At 56.6% G+C, this 19,033-nt stretch overlaps 1 protein-coding gene across 9 annotated transcripts in view; it reads left to right on the top strand.

The window, feature by feature from the left end:
- HPCAL1 (hippocalcin like 1) overlaps positions 1-6,592 on the top strand; it is a 124,887-nt gene extending 118,295 nt beyond the window's left edge. For all 9 annotated transcript variants that reach the window (XM_054476317.2, XM_054476310.2, XM_054476312.2 and 6 more), the window contains 2 exons: positions 2,015-2,120; positions 5,713-6,592. In XM_054476317.2, the coding sequence (XP_054332292.1) occupies positions 2,015-2,120; positions 5,713-5,810 (204 nt within the window). In that variant the 3' untranslated portion in view covers positions 5,811-6,592. The remainder of the gene's footprint in view (positions 1-2,014; positions 2,121-5,712) is intronic.
- Positions 6,593-19,033: the final 12,441 nt, after the last annotated feature.

Raw genomic sequence — 19,033 nt, 5'->3', positions numbered from 1 at the left:
TTCACCATGTTGGCCAGGCTAGTCTCGAACTCCTGACCTCAGGTGATCTGCCTTCAGCCTCCCAAAGTGCTGGGATTACAGACATGGGCCACCGTGCCTGGCCAAGAATTATATGATTGCTGGGCTCCTTGGCACTTGCAAGAGGTACCTGCCAAGACCTGGGGAAAGCCCTGGGTTTGAGAACGCAACAGATAGCTTGTGATGTCCCCAGGAATGCGCAGTCATCAAGTCAAACTGAAGCATTAATGATCACGAGAATCAGCTCAGCACGGGAAAGACGTCACTTTGGGAGGCATCTCTTCGCCTTCATGCCTATCAACAGCTCTAGCAGAAAGGCCATGTTTCAGAAGGAAACCAAGTTTTGTTCACTTGGCCAGGTGTCTACGTATGTGAGAGAGAGTAGACAGCAGAGCTGCCCCTCCCTGGCATTCCCCTGAGTGCCTCCCTGAGCCCAGGAGCATCCAATTCTAGAACTCATGGCCAGGCCTGTAATCCCAACACTTTGGGAGGCCGAGGCCAGAGGATCACTTGAGTCCGGAAGTTTGAGACCAGCCTGGGCAATATAGTGAGACTCCATCTCTATAAAAAATTTAAAGAGTAGCAGGGCATAGTGGCGTGCACCTGTAGTCCCAGCTACTTGGGAGGCTGAGGTGGGAGGATTGCTTGAGCCCAGGAGTTCAAGGTTACAGTGAGCTGTGATTGCACTGCTGCATTCCAGCCTGGGCGACAGAGTGAGACCCTGCCTCCAAAAAGACCAAAAACAAAACAAGAAAAAAATGGAACTCTTCAGAAGGAGTGGTCCCATGGTAGAGAACTTCAGGGGTGAGCCTCCAGTAGCGGGTATCAAATCCCTGAACTTCTGCAGCAGCAGTGGCCCGCCTCAGGAGTGAGAGACCCATTTCCCACGTAGATGGTTTTCACACCATCAGAGTAAATTAACATGGGCTCAGGGAACTCTAGTTCCATTGTCACTTTCTGGCTCTTAGCTTCATGCAGTGGCAGAAGTAAGAATTCTGCTTCCCAGGAATCACCCATCCTGTCCTGTGTGTTAACCCTTACCCTTTGCAAATAGGTGTGCCTGTCACTGGCCGCGCAGAGGCTTGGTCAGAACTTCGAGGCACTGGTAGAACTATTCCGAGCAGTGAGGAGCAGCCACTTCTGTCCAAACGGGACAGCCCCCAAACCAAGTCCCCAAACCCTGGAAGCCTTCCCCCCACACCATCGATGGCTCCCTGGCCGGATGGGTGGTGTTTCTCATGGGACACTTGGTTGCTACCTCTTTCTCAAGATGAGAAAATGGTCTGTTGTCAGGAATGAGAATATCAAGCCACCTTCACGTGGAGTGCTCAGAAAGTCCCACAGCAGTGCCGCCACTCGCCACACATGTCACTCTGCTCAGTGGCCACTCACCAGTCCCATCACCATCTCCTCTGTACACCCACCAGCAGCACAGAGTCACATGCCCCAGGCTGGGCCACTCAGGCAGAGACACGCAGACAGACCAGCAGCTAGGCTGAGCCCTCGGCTGACAGTGCCCTAAACAGGCCATGGAGACCCCAGTGCTGCCAGTTCCTATCCTGTCGGGGCTGGTGATGGGGCTTTCCCTGTGAGTTTCAGGGGCTCAGTCTCTTTTAAACTGAGGGGTAACAGCCACGTGGTAAAATGCACACAGCTCAGTAGGCAGCGTGGTGAATTTCACACATCTCCCTCAGCATTCCCAGCCCCCGACAGGGACACTTAGGCACCTTCCTGGCACTACCCACCCCCAGGCAGAGATACCAGCACCCTCACCACCCTCCCAGTAGAGCCCTTCTGCCGGCTCTGCTCTTGAACTTCACATAGACACCCATGAGGTTCACTAGGGAACATTCTCAACACTGGGGAAGGGTCCCGAAGGCCACCGGGAGCCCCTAACCTCTCTGAGCCTTGTTGTGGGCTGGGCGGAAGCCCACCCTTGCTGCACCTGCCCGAGCCCCCAGGCCTCTGAGCACACTGTCATTGCCCCCATCCGCAGGCCATCTACAAGATGGTGTCGTCTGTGATGAAGATGCCGGAGGATGAGTCCACCCCGGAGAAGCGCACGGACAAGATCTTCAGGCAGATGGACACCAACAACGACGGTAGGGCGGGGGGCGGGGCTGCGTGTGTACGCCACGGTGGGGGCAAAACGCATTTGGGGCACCCCCTCCCCTCTGCAGCTTCTTGGTCTCCTGAGGGCCACCCCTGCCCGCCACCTGCCTGGCGCCTGCCATGCCCAGGGAAGAGCGGGATGCAGTCAGGAACACCCGTGCTGCATCCTAGCCCCTCTGCACAGCTTTGTGATGCTGGGCATGTTGTGACCTCTCTAAGCCACCGTCTCCGCACTTGTAGAACAGGGCATACCCGTATCCCCGTGGGTACAAAGTTTAGGGGCAGGGAGACAAGCATGCTGGCGGCCCTGAACTTGGAGGGATTGGGATCAAAGGATCCCAGCTGGTGGGGTCCTGGGGTGCTGGCCATGCCTTTCTTGCTGCTGTCCTGAGAGAGGAAGCTGCCCAGATGGCACCAGTGTCCAAGGGGAACTGTCAGGATGTATGCTGCCACCTTGTCCACCTACAGCAGCTCTGTGGGGACTCAGCCCCACTGCAGAAGTGCAAGTCTCACGATGGTGGGTGGCAGCAGTGGTGACGGGGCTGTGCCTCGAGTGCCCTCCTCTGCATTGGCTGTGAGGTCAGGGCGGCTGTGGGGCCCCCCACTTCTGCTCTTCTTGCCATCTTTGTCAAGAGCAGCCACAGCACCAGGTTTGCTTTGCTTTTGAACAATAAAGAAACGCAACCTTAAAAGAGAAAATACAGGCTGGGCGCAGTGGCTCACGCCTATAATCCCAGCACTTTGGGAGGCCGAGGCGGGCGGATCACGAGGTCAGGAGATCGAGACCATCCTGGCTAACACGGTGAAACCCCGTCTCTACTAAAAATACAAAAAAATTAGCCAGGCGTGGTGGCAGGCACCTGTAGTCCCAGCTACTCGGGAGGCTGAGGCAGGAGAATGGCGTGAACCCGGGAGGCAGAGCTTGCAGTGAGCCGAGATCGCGCCACTGCACTCCAGCCTGGGCGATAGAGCGAGACTCCATCTCAAAAAAAAAAAAAGAAGAGAAAATACTCCCTGGGTTGTGCTGGGGATTAAAAGATAAGCTAATGCCCAAGAAGCTGCTCTGGAAAGTCTGGAGTGCAGCACTCGGGTGAGTTAAGCATGGCCCCAGCGGGAGACGGGATGTGGGGGAGCTGTAAGCAGCAAAGAGCATTCCAGGCAGCCAGGTCACAGTTTCAAAACACACACACACAGAAAACAAGTCTGCCTGGTGCCTGGCATTGCCTTTGGGCTGATGGGAAATGTGTGTTCCACCCTCCAGCCTAGCAGGGCACCTGCTGCCGCTCTCCTGAGGCTGTCCGCTCCTCATGGGGATGGTGAATCCGGTCCCATGGGGTTGTGGTTTCAGCGAGATGATGCCTTAAAGCTCTTAGCAGGGCTTGCACTCCACAAATAGTGGCTGTTGTTCCCAACTTCACAGTGTCCCTGGGGAAGCCACCCATGGTCACTCACTGCCCGAACCTGCCTCCTGGCTTGGCCCTGCCCACCTCTTCAGAGGGCATCTTCTGGGTTGGTCGGGAATTTGGATGGCATGGTCGTTGCTAATGTGCCCGCTGGGATGGAGCACTTCCTCCTGTGAGCCCAGGGGACCCGCCTGTCCCTGGAGCTTGGGGCAAGGAGGGAACAGTGACACCAGGAAGGTTGGGCCACAGCCAGGGGCCAGAGTCAGTTCAGGGAGTGGTCCTTGGCCCTCAAGGCTCCTCCAGGGACTGCTCAGGAGTGATGGTGCCCTGGAGTTTGCCCCAACTTCCCTGGCCACCCCGGAAGGTGCACGGCTACTCTAGGCCTCTAGGCTGGGCTGATGGGTTTCTCCAGGACACAAGTACCATTAAAGCCACCCTCTCCTCAGCTTGTCAGGCTGCACATGTGGGACAGGCTGTGCTCAGCAACCCCCTCACCTGCCCTGCCCTCCATCAGGAGGAGCCAGTGGAACCTTCGGAAGCTCCCGGCATCTCAGCAGGCCTCAGAGTCGTCCTGGGGCAGCTCTGGCTCTCCCGACTGGAGGTCCATCTGGGCTCGCCCGCTCTCTCTTGGCCTGGGACAGGAGGGCCTGGGGTCAGGAATTGGAAGTGGGGAGGCTGGGGCCGTGGACTCTGAGGCCCCACACCTAGCCAAGGAGATGACCGCACAGCTGGCTGCCCTGAGTGGTCAGAGGTGGAGGGTGGGGAGCTGCTCTCTCCATTGGCAGAAGGTCCTAGGGACTGTCTGCTGAAGGCCTGGCTGTCCCTCCCTCTCCCTACCCACCCCTTAGCCCGGGCATTCTTTGGGCTCCCTTGGGGCCAGCAGGCTGCCTAGGCCCCAGAGGCATCAAGTTCATGCCCTGGAAGAAGCCAGCCTGCCCGAGCCTGGGCCAGGGTCCCATGAGGACAGGTGTCCCTGCCTGCCAGTGGGCTGGAGGGGCTGAATTCCCAGCAGGACCCTACTGTGCAGGGGTGTCCTCCGTCCTGGTGCTGGGCTGAGTCCTCAAATGCATCCTCCCGGGCGCCTTTGAGATGGGTGTTCCCATTATCCCGCCTTCGAGACGAAGATCCTGAGACCTGGAAACGTTGGTGGCTTGCCACGCACCAGAGCCGAGAGCCCCTCCTGCACGCCTTCCCCTGTGCTGGCCCTGGCTGCATGCATCTGTGTTGCCTGCACAGACATTTTGCAGGGTGCCCTAGCGATTCCAGCTGACAGCACAGAGCCTCAAACAGACACATGGAGGCGCTGCCCCAGGACCCAGGCCGCCAGGATGCAGCCAACCTCAATCCTCATCCTTCCCCACCAGCCGGAGCCAGAGGCGCCACCTCCTACTAAGGCCATGTCTGAACTGGCAGAATCCTTACAGCCTATCTTGCTTGTAGACTAGAGAGCCAGGGCTATGGTGACCACAGTGTGGGCTCATTGACAGCGATTATGGGATGGGGAGCGGATGGTCAGAAAACCTCCCCACACCCGCCCTAGGCCACCAGCCTCCAGAGGCCACTCAGCCCAGTGTGGAGTCACCGAGTCTGTGTCCTGGGAGAGGGAATATGTTATCACCAGCATTGGATGCAGAGGATGAGGAGGCAGCTGATTCCTTAGCACGACCAATCTTTTTCTAGGTTTCCTCTCACCACTTGGGGCCAGCAGTACAGAGCATGAGTTTGGTACCCCAAGCCTGAGCAGTGGGTCTACACTGATGCCAGGGAGGACCCGTACCATGCTTCCGGGGTCCCCCAACCAGCATGGCCTTCTCAGCCTGCATTATGTATGGGTTAGAGGCAAATGCTTCATTTTTCTGCACAATGTACATGTTCCTTAATAAGCAAAGTGTGGGTGATTTCTAAAAGGATTTAAATGGCCCTCATTAACCACGTCCTGCTGAGCTTGCTGGGTAAGCCCTTTGAGGTACCTGATGTATTGCAGGGAGAAGAGAAAGGAAAAAGGATTTTTTTCAGAAATGCCTGTAAAGTAAATGGAGACTAGACACCGTCCAGCTTCAAGAAGGCTCAGGACTTTCAACAAAGGGAGCATCCCTGACCTGAGAGCTGTCCCCATCCTCTCTGGAAGCATAAAGAACAGTGAGCACTGGCTAATCGCATTGTCTCTTGTCCCCTGCAGGCAAACTGTCCTTGGAAGAATTCATCAAAGGTGCCAAGAGCGACCCCTCCATTGTCCGCCTGCTGCAGTGCGACCCCAGCAGTGCCAGTCAGTTCTGAGCGAGCGGCCCCTGGACAGTTGCAGAGAAACACAGGCTTGTCGTGCCGTTTAAGCTTTGCTTGCAAAAGTGGATGCCCCGCAGTTGTTCCTGCTCTCCCGGGCCCTGGGCCTGGGGCATGCGTAGCACCTGCCCGGCCCAGTGGCTACGCCTCCCCCTCCACCTGACCAATGCGACATTCCTCCCCTCACGCCTGGCCCGGTCCCTTCCAGGGCAACTCCCAGGGATGTGGTGACATGCAGGGTTCAAATGTTCTTGGTTCCAGGCACCTCCCGGCTCACGGGGAGCTCAGAGGTCCACGCCGAGGAGACCAGGCAGGACCTCCTGAGGCTGCGCCCCGGCCGGCCCATGCATTTTGTGATCCCAAGTGACTCTGTGGGAAGGGTGGGGACGAGGCGTCGGGAGGGTAGACAGGGAGCCCCTCCCGTGCATGGCTGCCCCCCCGTTCATTTTCTCCACCACAGCCGCTTGCATGTATAGATACTGTGGTCCCCTTTCTTTTAATATATAAGTTATGTATGGTGAAGTGAAGTGTATTGTGTAGGTCCTGTATTTAATGCCTCTGACTGCCTTTGAAGCGCAGCCCCCTGTGGCCCGCGACCCCCTGAGCCTGGCTGTCGTGTGGTATTTATGCTCTCTTTGTCTGCCTGTTTCTAAGGAAATGCATGTGTGCCCTGAGCTGTGATGATCCTCCCGTCCGTGTCGCGAGCACAGGCATTTGTGTCTGATCTGTCCTCCCTGTTGATTGGTCTGGCATTTCCGGTATTAAAATGATAAAATAAATGGCATTTTCTGAGTTTTGTGTCTGCCCGCGGGAGCCCCCATTCCTCAGGCTGTGGCCCCTGCATGCTCCAGGCAAGGTGGGTCTGCTGCGTGCCGCCGCTGTTGGTAAACCCGGCCCCTCATGTGTCCCTCCAGCTGTCCCTGCGTTTATAAATCTTGCACAGCCTGTTCTTCGATATCTGCCTAATGCCAAGAAATATTCGTGGAAATAAACGATGACTGTTCTTGGCAGATCTGACTGTCAGGCTTCTGCCTCCCCCCAGCCCTTCCCTCTCCTTCTCCTTCCACAGTTTCAGGCCGTAGGAAAGCCACGTTCCAAGAGAGGACAGGCATGGCCAAGGGCGCGGTCAGGCTGGCCCCAGAGGTGGCAGGCCTGGTTCTCCATCCAGCCTTCGCCGCTGCTGTCTGTGCTTCTGGTCCCAGCAGCAGAAGGCCCAGCTGAAGAAGTGGGGGTTGGTCTCGCCTGCCAAGGGATCCAAAGGCAGCATCGCTGGGGATCCCCAGGCATCAGCTTGTTTTTTTTGTTTTGTTTTGTTTTGTTTTGTTTTAAGGGAGAGTGTCTCTCTATGTTGCCCAGGCTGGCCTCAACCTCCTGGGCTCCAGCAACCTTTTCGCATCAGCCTCCTGAGTAGCTGGGACCTCGGGTGAACAGCACTGCGCCTCCTAATCACAGTCAGCTTTTCACCTCAGACTTGTGTCCCTGGGGTGCCCACAACTGCTGTCGTGGTTCTGGGCAGTATAGCTGACATGGGAGCATCAAGAGGCAGGGAGAGAAGCCTCTGTCCTCCCACTGACGGACAGGAAAACCCTCCAGAATCCACCCACCACCCCATCCCCACCAGCCCCACATCTCATGGCTGAAACCATGGCCCGTGTTCGCAAGATGACCATGTGATGGCCACGGCTGGCTTAGGCTGGTCAAGATGGCCCTTGGCCAAGGAGGCATCCACCTCCCCCAGAGGGCATAGGGTTGGGAAGGGGTGAGTGGAATGGAGGTTCTATTACCAGGAGGGGCACTACGGCGTCTGCCCACCTGCCTGCTGCTGTCGGCTCCTCTGTGCCTCAGTGTCTTCACTGTAGGGGATGGGGGGAGCTGGGTGGCTCAACATCACATGTGGAAAGCACACGGCTTGGAGCCTGCCTCTCAGCAGGCCTTCAGCAACAGTAGCTCTTTTGTTGATTTTAGTCATTTTAATATTTTTTAAGACTCCATGTCTCTTTTAATAGAAATGGTGAGTCTGTTTGCCAAGTGCCTTCTGAGTCAATGGCACTGCTAGAGCTATTTCATAGTAAAACTCCCCACGCACCCAGAGCCACCAAGCCTTGATGGGGGAACCAGGTGGGGTGCAGAGACAGAGGCCAGGTACCCTGGGCAGATCTAGCTTGCTACAAAGAGGCAAGACGGTGCCTTTGGCAACACTGCCTCACCTGGAAGAATAGCCAGTGAACGGCTTGAATTTTATAAACATTTAACTGGGACTGGCAAAGGTTAAATCAAGAGTGCTTGTGTGGGGAGGGCTCACTTATGATGGGGACAGAGTCCAATGGACACAGATGGGAGTGACCACTACATTAGTCAGGGTTCTCCAGGAACAGAACTGATAGGAGACATGCATGGATGGGAGGGGTGGGTGGGTGGGTGGATGGATGGATGGATGGATGGGTGGGTGGGTGGGTGGATGGATGGATGAATGAGTGGGTGAGGGGATGGGTGGGTGAATGGATGGGTGGATGCATAGACAGGTGGATGCATGGATGGGTGGATGGATGGCTGGTGGATGGGTTGGTGAATAGATGGGTGGGTGGGTGGGTGGGTGGATGGATGGGTAGGTGGTTGGGTGGGTGAGTGGATGGGTGGGTGGGTGGATGGGTGGATGGGTGGATGGGTGGATGGATGGATGAATGGGTGGATGGATGGATGGGTGGATGGGTGGATGGGTGGATGGGTGGATGGATGGGTGGGTGGGTGGGTGGATGGGTGGGTGGATGGATGGTTGGATGGATGGATGGATGGGTGGGTGGATGGATGGATGGGTGGGTGGATGGATGGGTGAGTGGGTGGGTGGGTGGGTGGGTGGATAGGTGGGTGGGTGGGTGGATGGGTGGGTGGATGGGTGGGTGGGTGGGTGGGTGGATGGGTGGGTGGGTGGATGGGTGGGTGGATGGATGGTTGGATGGATGGGTGGGTGAATGGTTGGGTGGGCAGGTGGATGCATGGATGGGTGGGCGGGTGGGTGGATGGATGGATGGATGGATGGGTGAATGGGTAGGTGAATGGATGGTTAGATAGATGGATTTATCATAAGGAATTGGCTTATACGTGATTATGGAGGCTGAGAGGTCCCAAGGAGATAAGCAGCCCTGTCCCCCATAGACAGAGGTCAGCAAGCTGGGGACCCAGGAGAGCTAATGGTGTAGTTCCAGTCTGAATCTTAAGGGAGAAGGAGGCCAATGTCCCAGCTCAAGACTGTGAGGCAAAGAACAAATTCTCAGGCTTTTGTCCTATTCAGGCCTTCAGCCAAGTGGATGAGGCCCCCCACAATGGGGAGGGTGATCTGCTTTACCCCACCTGGTTCCCCCATTGGTCACCAGTTCCAATGTCAAACTCATCCAAAAGCACCCTCACAGGCACACCCAGAATAATCAGTTTGCCCAAATGTCTGGGTACCCCATGGCCCAGTCACGTTGACACATAAATTTAACCATTTACAACCACCTCTGCTCAGATGTGGAGGAGGTAGATATGGGGGTCCTAGTGGACCCTGCCCTACAAGGAGCTCACAGAAGCCAGTATGATTTGTCTGGGAGTCCAGTGCTCTCTGGGAAGGCAGGGAATTGAACCCCAAAGATGGTGTCCCTGTGCCAAGAAGCCCAGCCTATCAGAGGGGGAAAGAACCCAGAAGTGAACCCAGAACTGTCGTCCATGCCACCCACCCAGGAGGAGGCCTCCTCAGTCTCTTTCTTTGTCCGGGATCAGGCTCTTTCAGGGCGGGTTGTTAGAAAGTGTCTCCACCTGTCCCTCCCTGGTAATTTGCAGTACTGGCCCTGGGCCTGCTTCCTCTTCCTACAACCCCATCCTTCTGCAAGCTTCTCTCTTGTCCTGACTTCTCCTTGCCCCAGGGGATCCCAGACCCTTTGCCATCCTGCACGGGCACTCTAAGTTGTTAAAGTTCCTTGGGAGTTGCATGCAAGTGTCCCTTATCCTACAGACAGATAGAAGATCTAATCATGTACCTGCCTAAGCAAGGCTTATGTGTGTGGACTCAACAGAAACTCTGGAAAATGGCTCCGGTGGCTCCATGGTCCCATCCACCAGCTGTCCTGACACTCACTGCATGGTGTCCCATGCTCACTGAATAAACACAGGGTAATGGGAACAACTCCTGCAACAGGAAAATGTTTAGACTCGAAGGAGGGAAGCCCTGGAGTGTGGAGGGGTGGGTGGCAGTACGGGGTGTTAGTCCTGAGACAGTTCATCTAGTCAGGCCACGATTAACCCCTAGTAGGGCAAGACTGTCACCTCCCTTACTCTGAACCTTAGGCCTTAATTAATACAGCCCCAGGCATTTTCTGCTTGGGTAGACTGTCCTCCCATGTGGGAACCGGCATTGAGCTAGCAAAACATTAGCTCCCATTTATCAAGGGTTTCCACGGACAGACACTGTTTAAAACGTTAAATGTCTAATTTAACCCTCCCATCAACCCTGCAATGTGGTATCACTACCACATTATACAGATGGATAATCCTGGTTTAAGAGAAGTTAAGTAACTAGCCCGAAATCCTTAGCAAGAAGTGGCAGAATCAGGAACTGAAAGAAGGATCAGCTCCCAAGTCCGAGGTGCATCTTCTCCCGATTACAGAAAGGTCTTCCAGTAGCTGGGCTGGAGCCGGGTCCGTGTTTCCTTGCCAGCGGCCTCCTTCAGGGCCCCTGGTGTCTAGAGAAATGAAGGAGTTTCTCCCTGGGTCCCTGAACAAGACTTAAACGCACTGCATTTGTGGCACCCAGGCCTGACTCCCTCCCCACCCCATGCCAGGTCACGCCCTAGTGGAGAAGGGGGCGCACCTTCCCACCACTGCCTGAGGGGCGCCCTCCCGAGTGGCCCGTCTCTCAGGGCGGGGCACTGGACTCCGGATGGAACCCTCCCCTCCCTGCCGGGCTTAGGCAGGTACGTCGTTAGATCTTCTATCTGCCTCTTGAGATCACGGGTGCGCCTGAGCACGGACCCAAAACGGGGGTCCACTTAGGATCACAGCCCCCCAAGAGGAGACAGAACCCACAGGACCTTCAGGCTTCTGAGAGGGACATCTTGGGCCCAGGAAAAGGTATTTAGAAAAACAGGAGTTCGGCCTTGGGTTCACCCGTGACGTGACCTTCCCCTAGCCGCCTTGCCCTGGGCTGGGCGCCGCTATGAATCAAGCCCACACGCCCGGGGAGCTGCCAGCCAGCGGGAGCCTCGGCCGACGGGGAACAGACTCCGGCTTGGGGCGGCCTGGCAGCCCTGAAAGGAACAAGAGGAAAATGGAGCTGTGGGGCAGGGGCGGGGCTCGGCTGCAGAGGCGAGTGGTCCCGTGCTAGTCCCACCTGTCACCAGCCACCCACCCTGCCGCTCTGACCCCGCCACGGCGGCGCAATGGCCTGGTGCCCGCTGGTCCTGGGCTCCGGCTCCGGGTGGCAGCGATGTCTCGCGGCCCAGAGCGGGGTGGGGTAGTGCAGGGCCGGGCCTGGGGCCAAGGTCAGTTTCCTTCAAGCTGGGCACGCCCTCTCCTTGGCTTGGGGCTCCCTTACTGTGGCCTGGGAAGAGGTCTCAGAGGAGACGGGGTGATGCTGGAGACGCGGTGGCGAAGGAGCACTGCGGACCTGGGCCCCAGGGGGCAGCTGTTTATCCAGCAAACACCTCCCCAGGGCCAGCGTGGGGCATGGCACAGCACGGCACCGCCTGCCGGGGCGCAGGAGCTGCGGGGGCGGGTACAGCCTGGCTGGGGCAGGAGGCTGGGGAGGGTGGGAGGGAGCTCGGGAGGAGGGGTGGCTGAGGCCAGCGGGGGCGGAGCGGCAGCCCCTGGAGGGCAGAGTGGGGCTCCCGGCCGCCTCAGCTCCTCTGGCTTTTCCCAGCGGCCTGTGGGACTGCACCGTGGGGCCCCGACCTGAAGGGGCCACCTACCTTCTGCAGTTCACGGGAAGGCAGACCCCGGCCCGCCCTGGAGCCACCTGCCTACGGCCTCTTCCAGTGGCAGCCAGGCCCTCGGGGCTCGAGCGGGCTCATCCACTAGGTGTGTGTGTGTGTGTGTCTGTGTGTGTGTCTTGGGTGTGTGTGTGGCTGGGGCATGTGGTCTTACTGTGCGCTGTGGATGTGTGTGGTGTGTTTGGGTGTGTGGGGATGGTGTGGGGATGGTGTGACTTTTTGTGCGTGAAATGGATGTGTGTGGTGTGTTTGCATGTGTGGTGATGTGTGGGGGATGGTGTGACTGTGTGTGTGCGATGTGTATGTGTGTGGTGTGTTTGCATGTGTGGTGGTGTGTGGGGCATGGTGTGACTTTGTGTGATGTGGATGTGTGTGGTGTGTTTGCGTGTATGGTGGTGTGTGGGGCTTGGTGTAACTGTGTGTGCATGTGTGTGATGTGGATGTGTGTGGTGTGTCTGTGTGTGTCATGGTGTGTGGGGCATGGTGTGACTGTGTACTGTGTGTGTGTGTGTGCTGTGGATGTGTGTGGTGTGTACTGTGTGTGTGTGTGATGTGAATGTGTGTGGTGGTGTGTGCTGTGTGTGTGTGGCATTGTGTGTGCTGTGGATGTGTGTGGTGGTGTGTACTGTGCTGACTGTGTGTGTGTGTGTGTGGCATTGCGTGTGCTGTGGTGGACCTGGGTCCACAGGTGGGTGGCTTCTAGGGTGCCACATAAGGCTGTTGAGTGGCAGCCCTGGCAGCTCAATCCAGGAGGGTCAGGTGGGGCGCCTGGCTCCTTGGCCTGAGAGGCTGGGCCTGGGCTCTGGGCACCCTGCTCCCCTTCCTGGCCCACCTGGGCCCACGGTGGCCTCCCTCCACGCTGAGCTTCCCTGCACCAGGCCTGTCCTAGGCCTCCATGTCCCCTCCTCCAGAGGTCGCCTTTGGTGACCTCATCAAATTACTCTGGTAGTCTCCACCCTGAAGCCCTGCGAGGCTGCTCAGGGACGAGTGGGGATGAATGAATGAAGGGAGGGTCAGCAGGTGGCTCTGCCCCATCTTCACGCAGCTGGAACCGCACGAGCGTGTGCCCTGGACACACACTGAGACCCAGGCCAAGTCCCAGCTCCACCTCGAATGAGCCGCCTGGCACTGGACAAGCGCTGTGTCTTCACCTGTAAACCATGTGGTCAGGGAACTAGTGGCAGCGGGAGGTGCTGCAGGGCCTTGGGGGGAATGGCAAGGGTCCTCAGGGGCAGGACCTGACCCCCAGGTTCCTGGGGGCCTCTGGAGGTGGGGGCCCCAGGGTTAGGGTCAGGCACCCTTGCAGGGATGGCAGAGCATGGAGCCGTGTGTGCGGGTGTCTTGTGGGGTGTGTGTGAGGCTAGGACATGTGGTCTTACTGTGTGCTGTGGATGTGTATGGTGTGTTTGCATGTGTGGTGGTGTGTGGGGGATGGGGAGGGCGGCACAGGCGGCCTCAGGTGGGCTCTGCCTCTGGCTCAGGGACAGGTGCCAGGCACCAGCCCCACAGGAGGGGTGGCGGGGGGAGATCTGCCCTCCGCCCACTCAGCCTATCATGGGGGGTAGTCAGGGGAGGCCGGGTGGGGTCACCAGTCACTGGTGGGCACGGGGGGGATTGGGAACACGTCAGAGGGGATTGGGGCCACTGCGGAGACGGGCAGGGGGACAGCCAGGACCAAGGCTGCAGGGCCCCACCAGCTGTACACAGGGCTGGTTCTACAACCTGGGGCAGGGGTGCAGGGGCTGGGCTGGGGGCTTCACCTGGGGGGCCTCAGGAAGTGTTTTGGGGGTCAGGGGAGTGGTCTGGTCGGGGACAGGGCTGCCTGGTGCCCCTCCCTCAAAGCCCCCGGGACCCTGGAGTGGCTGAGTCGGGAGCTCTGGATAGAGGCCACGCTCCAGTCTCACAGCCCTGTGGCTGTCAAGGGCCCCCTGTGACAGTCGAGCTGTCAGTGTTTGCCCGGTGGTCGAGTGACTTGACCACCTTTTCCCGGCCCCGACTGCGCTGCCACCGCGGGGTGCTGCTGCCCCCTGGTGTCCATAGCCGGGAGGGCCATCCAGGGCTTGGATGTGCTGGTCCCAGGTGTGCCTGCTTTCGAGAAAAGCTTTCTGTCCTGGGTGGCATTTGATGACAGAGGAGGATGCTGAAGCCCAGAGGAGCCCCTGACTTGTGGTGGGTCAAACGGCACACAAAAGCTGAGGCCAGGCTCCCAGTACCCAGGACCAGAGGCCTTATTGCCAGATAGGAATGCCAGATACAATACAGGACACCCAGTTACACTTGAATTTCAGATCAAGAAGAAGCAATTTTACAGCTGACATATGTCCCATGCAGTATCTTATATTTGTGCTAAATCTGGCAACCCTCCTTGAGAAGCCAGGGAGTGGGGCCTGCACAGCCCTGGGGCGGGTGAGAAGCTGGAAGGGCCAGGCCTCCTGACAGGCACCCCCAGGGCCAGGTGCATGACCCTCCTGGTGGAACCACCCAGGCCCAGACTGACCCTCACCCAGCATGGCACCAGGTCTCCTCCCCTGCGGAGCCACCCCCGAGCTGGCCCAGCCTGGAGACCCCCGCTCCCAAGCTCACAAGCTCACAGGCCTGAGCTCCACCTAGGTAACCCCTGGCCAGTGGCAGAGCACACCTGGACACAGCCCTCTCTAGCCTGGAGTCAGCGCTGCACGTGGATAAAATTCTCCTAACTCTCAACAGCAGCAAGAATTCCGGAGGCGCTTCCACTCCGTGCCCTGCATTCAGGCCTTCACCAATCCTCCCTTGTAGCAGCCCTGCCAGGGGGGGCACCAGCTCAACCCCCACTCAGAAGGAGGCGGCCGTGGGGACCCCTGTGCCTAGTGAGGCGTAGGGCCTGGGTCTGGCTAGTGCCTAGTGAGGTGTGGGGCCTGGATCTGGCTAGTGCCTAGTGAGGTATGGGGCCTGGGTCCAGCTGCGTCTGTCCAGCTCCAGCCGAAGCCGAAGCCGCAGCAGCAATGCAGGGCCAGGTGCCACCCTCTGTGGTATTCCGGAGTCATGGGTGCTCGGGGCTGCCTCTGCCACCCTGGCAGGGAATAGGATTGGCAGAGAGCAGGGGCCAGGAGCATGTTGCCCTTGGTGAGAGAAGGATGCCGCGTTCTAGTCATGGTCATTGTTCAGCAAGAGCCCAGGAGCAGAAGCTGGCTGGCGAGGCAGGGCCCTGAGGACTCCCAGGCCCTCCTAACTCACGGACTCGCCTTGGACGAGTCACTTGGCTTCTCTGGGCTTCATCCCATCTGTAAAAAACAAGAACTGGGAGAACTCAGCAAAGCCTTCGCTTCACATGATGTCCTACCTTGAAACCCGATGGGTGAGATTGGATGAGGCAGAGAGGGCAGAGCCCCCTACTTGCCCCACTCATCCCCAGGCACTGAGGCTTCTCGGGACTCCCTGGTGGGGACAGAGCCCAATTTGAAATGGGTTGACTCTTGCCTTCAGGGGCAGTTTTCCAGCCGGGCCCAGAGACGGTGCAAAGCAAACCCCCAGATCCAGCATGGGGGAGGGCCCATGTCAAAGAGGGTACAGGGTGACAGCCAGAAAACCCCCTAAAGCGGAGGGGGCTAGCCAGCCACTTCGAGTCACTTAGGAAAATCTAGTAAGGAGGGAACTTGCGAAGAGATGTGTGGTCCCAGTAGAAGAGGTCACTGCTGGGGGTGTGACAAGCACATGACTTCACAAGACAAGACGAGTGAGGCCCGGGTAGGGGCAGGCCCCACCCACAAGAAAATGCAAAGTGGGCGTCAGCCAGGGCTCAAGAGGGCTGCAGGGGGCACACGTGGCTTGCTCTGCCCGCTGGCTTCTGGCCTGCCCTTGGTTGCTGCAGACTATCTGTGAGGGGCAGTGCCTGGCCCTGACACTGTCGGGGAGGGAGGGGTTGACCACCTGCTGATGTGCCAGGAATGTTCTCATCTTTGGCTTCTGATGGATCTGCTGGCTTCATCGGCCTCATGAGCTGGGTTGGCATGAGCCAGCCCTCCTGGACCCTGCAAAGGTGAGGACCAGGTCGTGAGCAGCTCTACCATGTCCCCCTGAGCCAGTCCACTGCCCAAGCCACCCTCCAGCTGCTTAACAGCATGTTCCCGGGGTAGGGAAACACCGAATGAATGCTGAGGTCATCTGACCTGGCTTGCATGCTGCCTCACTATCTGCGTGACTTGAGTTCATCTCTGAGTTTATGTCTTCACATGAGAAGCCTATTTTACAATCCTCGTAAAGTCAGTAATACATTCCAATGTCAAAAGTGCAGTGTGGAGCCAGTCCCCACTCTTGGCCCAGGCCTCTGGTTCTTCTGCCTAGAGGCAACCTCTGTTACCCGTTTCTTACAAGCTCTTCCAGAAATATGCCATGCATATGCAAGTATGTATGTACACACACAGTTTGTTGGGGTTTGATTTTGCTTTTTACACACATAGTAGCATACTACACAGTGCCCCTTTGCTATCCTCACTGAATCTAGCTTGGAGCTTGTTCCTTATCAGTACTGATGAATCTGCTTCATTCCTTAACCACTGTATATCCCGTTCCATTGACAATTTCATCAGTACCTGCTTGTATACAAGAGATTGTTTACAAATGATGCCACTATGAATAATCTTAGAAGAGTATCATCAGAGAAATTCTTAGAACGGCTGGGTCAAAGATAATGTGGGTTATTGATATTGTCAAGTTCCCTCCAAAGAGACTGTTCCTCTAATTTACTTTTCCGCCCAGTGGGTGAGCACACCTGCTCACCCCGCGAGCTGGGGAACTCTTGTCTTTGCCAATCTGATAGGTGAGAAATAGATTCTCATAGTTTTACTGTGTGTTTCCTTTGGTTGACAAATGTCTTCATGTTCAAAAAGTTTACTGTCGGCTGGGCGTGGTGGCTCATGCTTATAATCCCTGCACTTTGGGAGGCGGAGACGGGTGGATCACTTGAGACCAGGAGTTCAAGACCAGCCTGGCCAACATGGTGAAACCGTCTCTACTACAAATACAAAAATTAGCCCGGTGTGGTGGCATGCAACTGTAGTCCTAGCTACTCAGGGGGCTGAGGCAGAAGAATCGTTTGAACCCGGGAGGCAGAGGTTACAGTGAGCTGAGATGGTGCCACTGCATTCCAGCCTGGGTGAGAGTGAGACTCTGCCTACCAAAAAAAAGAAAAGTTTACTGTGAGCCAAGTTTATGTCTTGCCCACTTTCTATTGCACTGTTATTGATTTGTTGGAGTTTTTAATATGAAGAAAATTAGTCCTTTTCACGGGCATTGTAGCCCTGTTTGTTCCTTGCCTTTTGACTTTGTTTCCAGTAGGTTTATGGTCTAATCTGTTATATTTAAAACTTTCATTTATCTGGAATGTATTTTGGAGCAGGAGTTGGGGATACTTTTATGTCTTCCAGATGGTTCTCCAGTTGCTCTAACACTACCCCATCCCCAGAGTCTGGGGAAAGTGGTCAGAGGACAATAATGAGTATTTTTAAGAAGCACCGTAAGTGATTCTAATGCACTCTGGCTGCCTTTACCTTTGCCCAATAGCTCAGTTCCCCTGAATCCCCTCTCACGGGGGCCAGCACGCCAGGAAGAAATTCACAAGTGGTCTTGGTGGAGCTGTATTCACTTCAAGTCACGAGTCTAGAAACGCCCAGTATCTGTGCACAACCAGACAGCACCATCTTTAAAAATGACGTGGAGATACCCAAATGCAAAGTAGGACTTAAGCCTCCTGGAGGACGGTGCCTGGTGTTGACACAGCCCCGGCTACCGTCTGGCTGTCCTCGTTCTCTGGTCTCTCCTGCCAAATTCGCCTGCCTGCTCCCATGTACAAGGGCCAAGGAAGATCACTTGATCAAGCCTGGCCACATCATTTCACAGACCCAAGTCTGGCTTTGTTGGGGCCTGTAAGTGGCTGCGCCAAGCTGTGGTCAGAAGCGAGGTTTCAGGGGCTGCTCACGTGTAGCACGGGATTACCTGCGGCTGTTTCTGTCCCCATTGGCACTACTGATGGTTGTTGGATTATATTTTCCCTAACTGGCTGAAAGAGCATTGTTTCCAAAGCCTTAGTCGATTTTGAGTGGAATACCCCCCTTTTCAGTCCAAGCTCAGCACTGCCACTAAGCGATCTCGGGAATTTCTTTTTTAAGATGGAAGACCTAATTTACCAAGATTCTAGGCTTGGTGTCTAGCTCAAATTTCTTGGCACACAGTACATACTCAGTGCCAACTCTCTTAACATAGTGGGTCCCGGATCCCAGGGAACTGCCCTTGTTGGGGAGCTCAGTTACCCAAACACACCAGCATCCTACTTCTCAGGCTCCTGGAAGGCAGGGCTGTGGACTACAGCACTCCTTCCCGCCCTCCCCCTCCAGTCAGAACCAACCTCTACGGCTCCTGAAAAAATCTTTCATGTTTTGGCAACCCTGGCCCAGGGAGAGCAGAGGTGGTGATAAGCCAAGCCCTGAGCTAACTCGGCAGCTACGAGGTAACTATGGCCACAGGAGGGCTCCTGTCTTCTCTGGACTCAGGGCTCAAGGGAAGGTGGTGCTTTTGAGAAAGGCAGGAAGTCACTCTCTTCAGCTTTGGTAAATGGGTAACAGCATCGGCTTGACCTTCTAACCCCGGAAGGAGCCACAGCCTTCCTCCCTACACATTTGCTCTCTTCCTGTCCCCCTCATGAAGCTGGTGGGGACTCCAAGATGCTCCCACTGCCCAGTAGCTCTGACGCGTCCTTCCCTCCTCCTGCAGCTCTAGCATTACCCATAAGACATTGCCACAATGGGGGTTAAGGAGCATGAGAGCCTGCCACGCTTTGGGGGAGAGTGGGGGTACACGTTGAGTAAGGGAACACACAAGGCCAGTGATCACAGTCAGACAAGATGGTGAAGATACACAACATGGTGGGGACTTGCTGTTGCTGAATTTATTAAAATAAGCTGACTGCCAAATGTTGTACCATATACATTCCTAACTTCTGACGGGTGTGAAGGTGGGAGGGGATACGGATGGTCTCTGCAGGCCAGGCTCAAAGGGCCTCCCACACCTTCCCTGGGCACTGGCCTGGACAGGACAGGTCCATCAGACTTAAGTAGGTCCCACCAACCGAGGCTCTGGACACGGAGTTCGCAGCCAACTCTGGACATGTGGGGTGGGCTGAGCAGATGTGCACCGTCCACACAGGAGGATGGGGCTTCCGTCTCACCTGTCCTCCTACCTGTGTGTGGGTGGACCCACTCATTGTTCTCTGAGAATCAGAGCGAGCTA

Source organism: Pongo pygmaeus, chromosome 12 (assembly GCF_028885625.2).
Source record: "Pongo pygmaeus isolate AG05252 chromosome 12, NHGRI_mPonPyg2-v2.0_pri, whole genome shotgun sequence".
Classification (NCBI taxonomy): Eukaryota; Metazoa; Chordata; class Mammalia; order Primates; family Hominidae; genus Pongo; species Pongo pygmaeus.
This window is presented reverse-complemented; position numbering and strand designations above follow the sequence as displayed.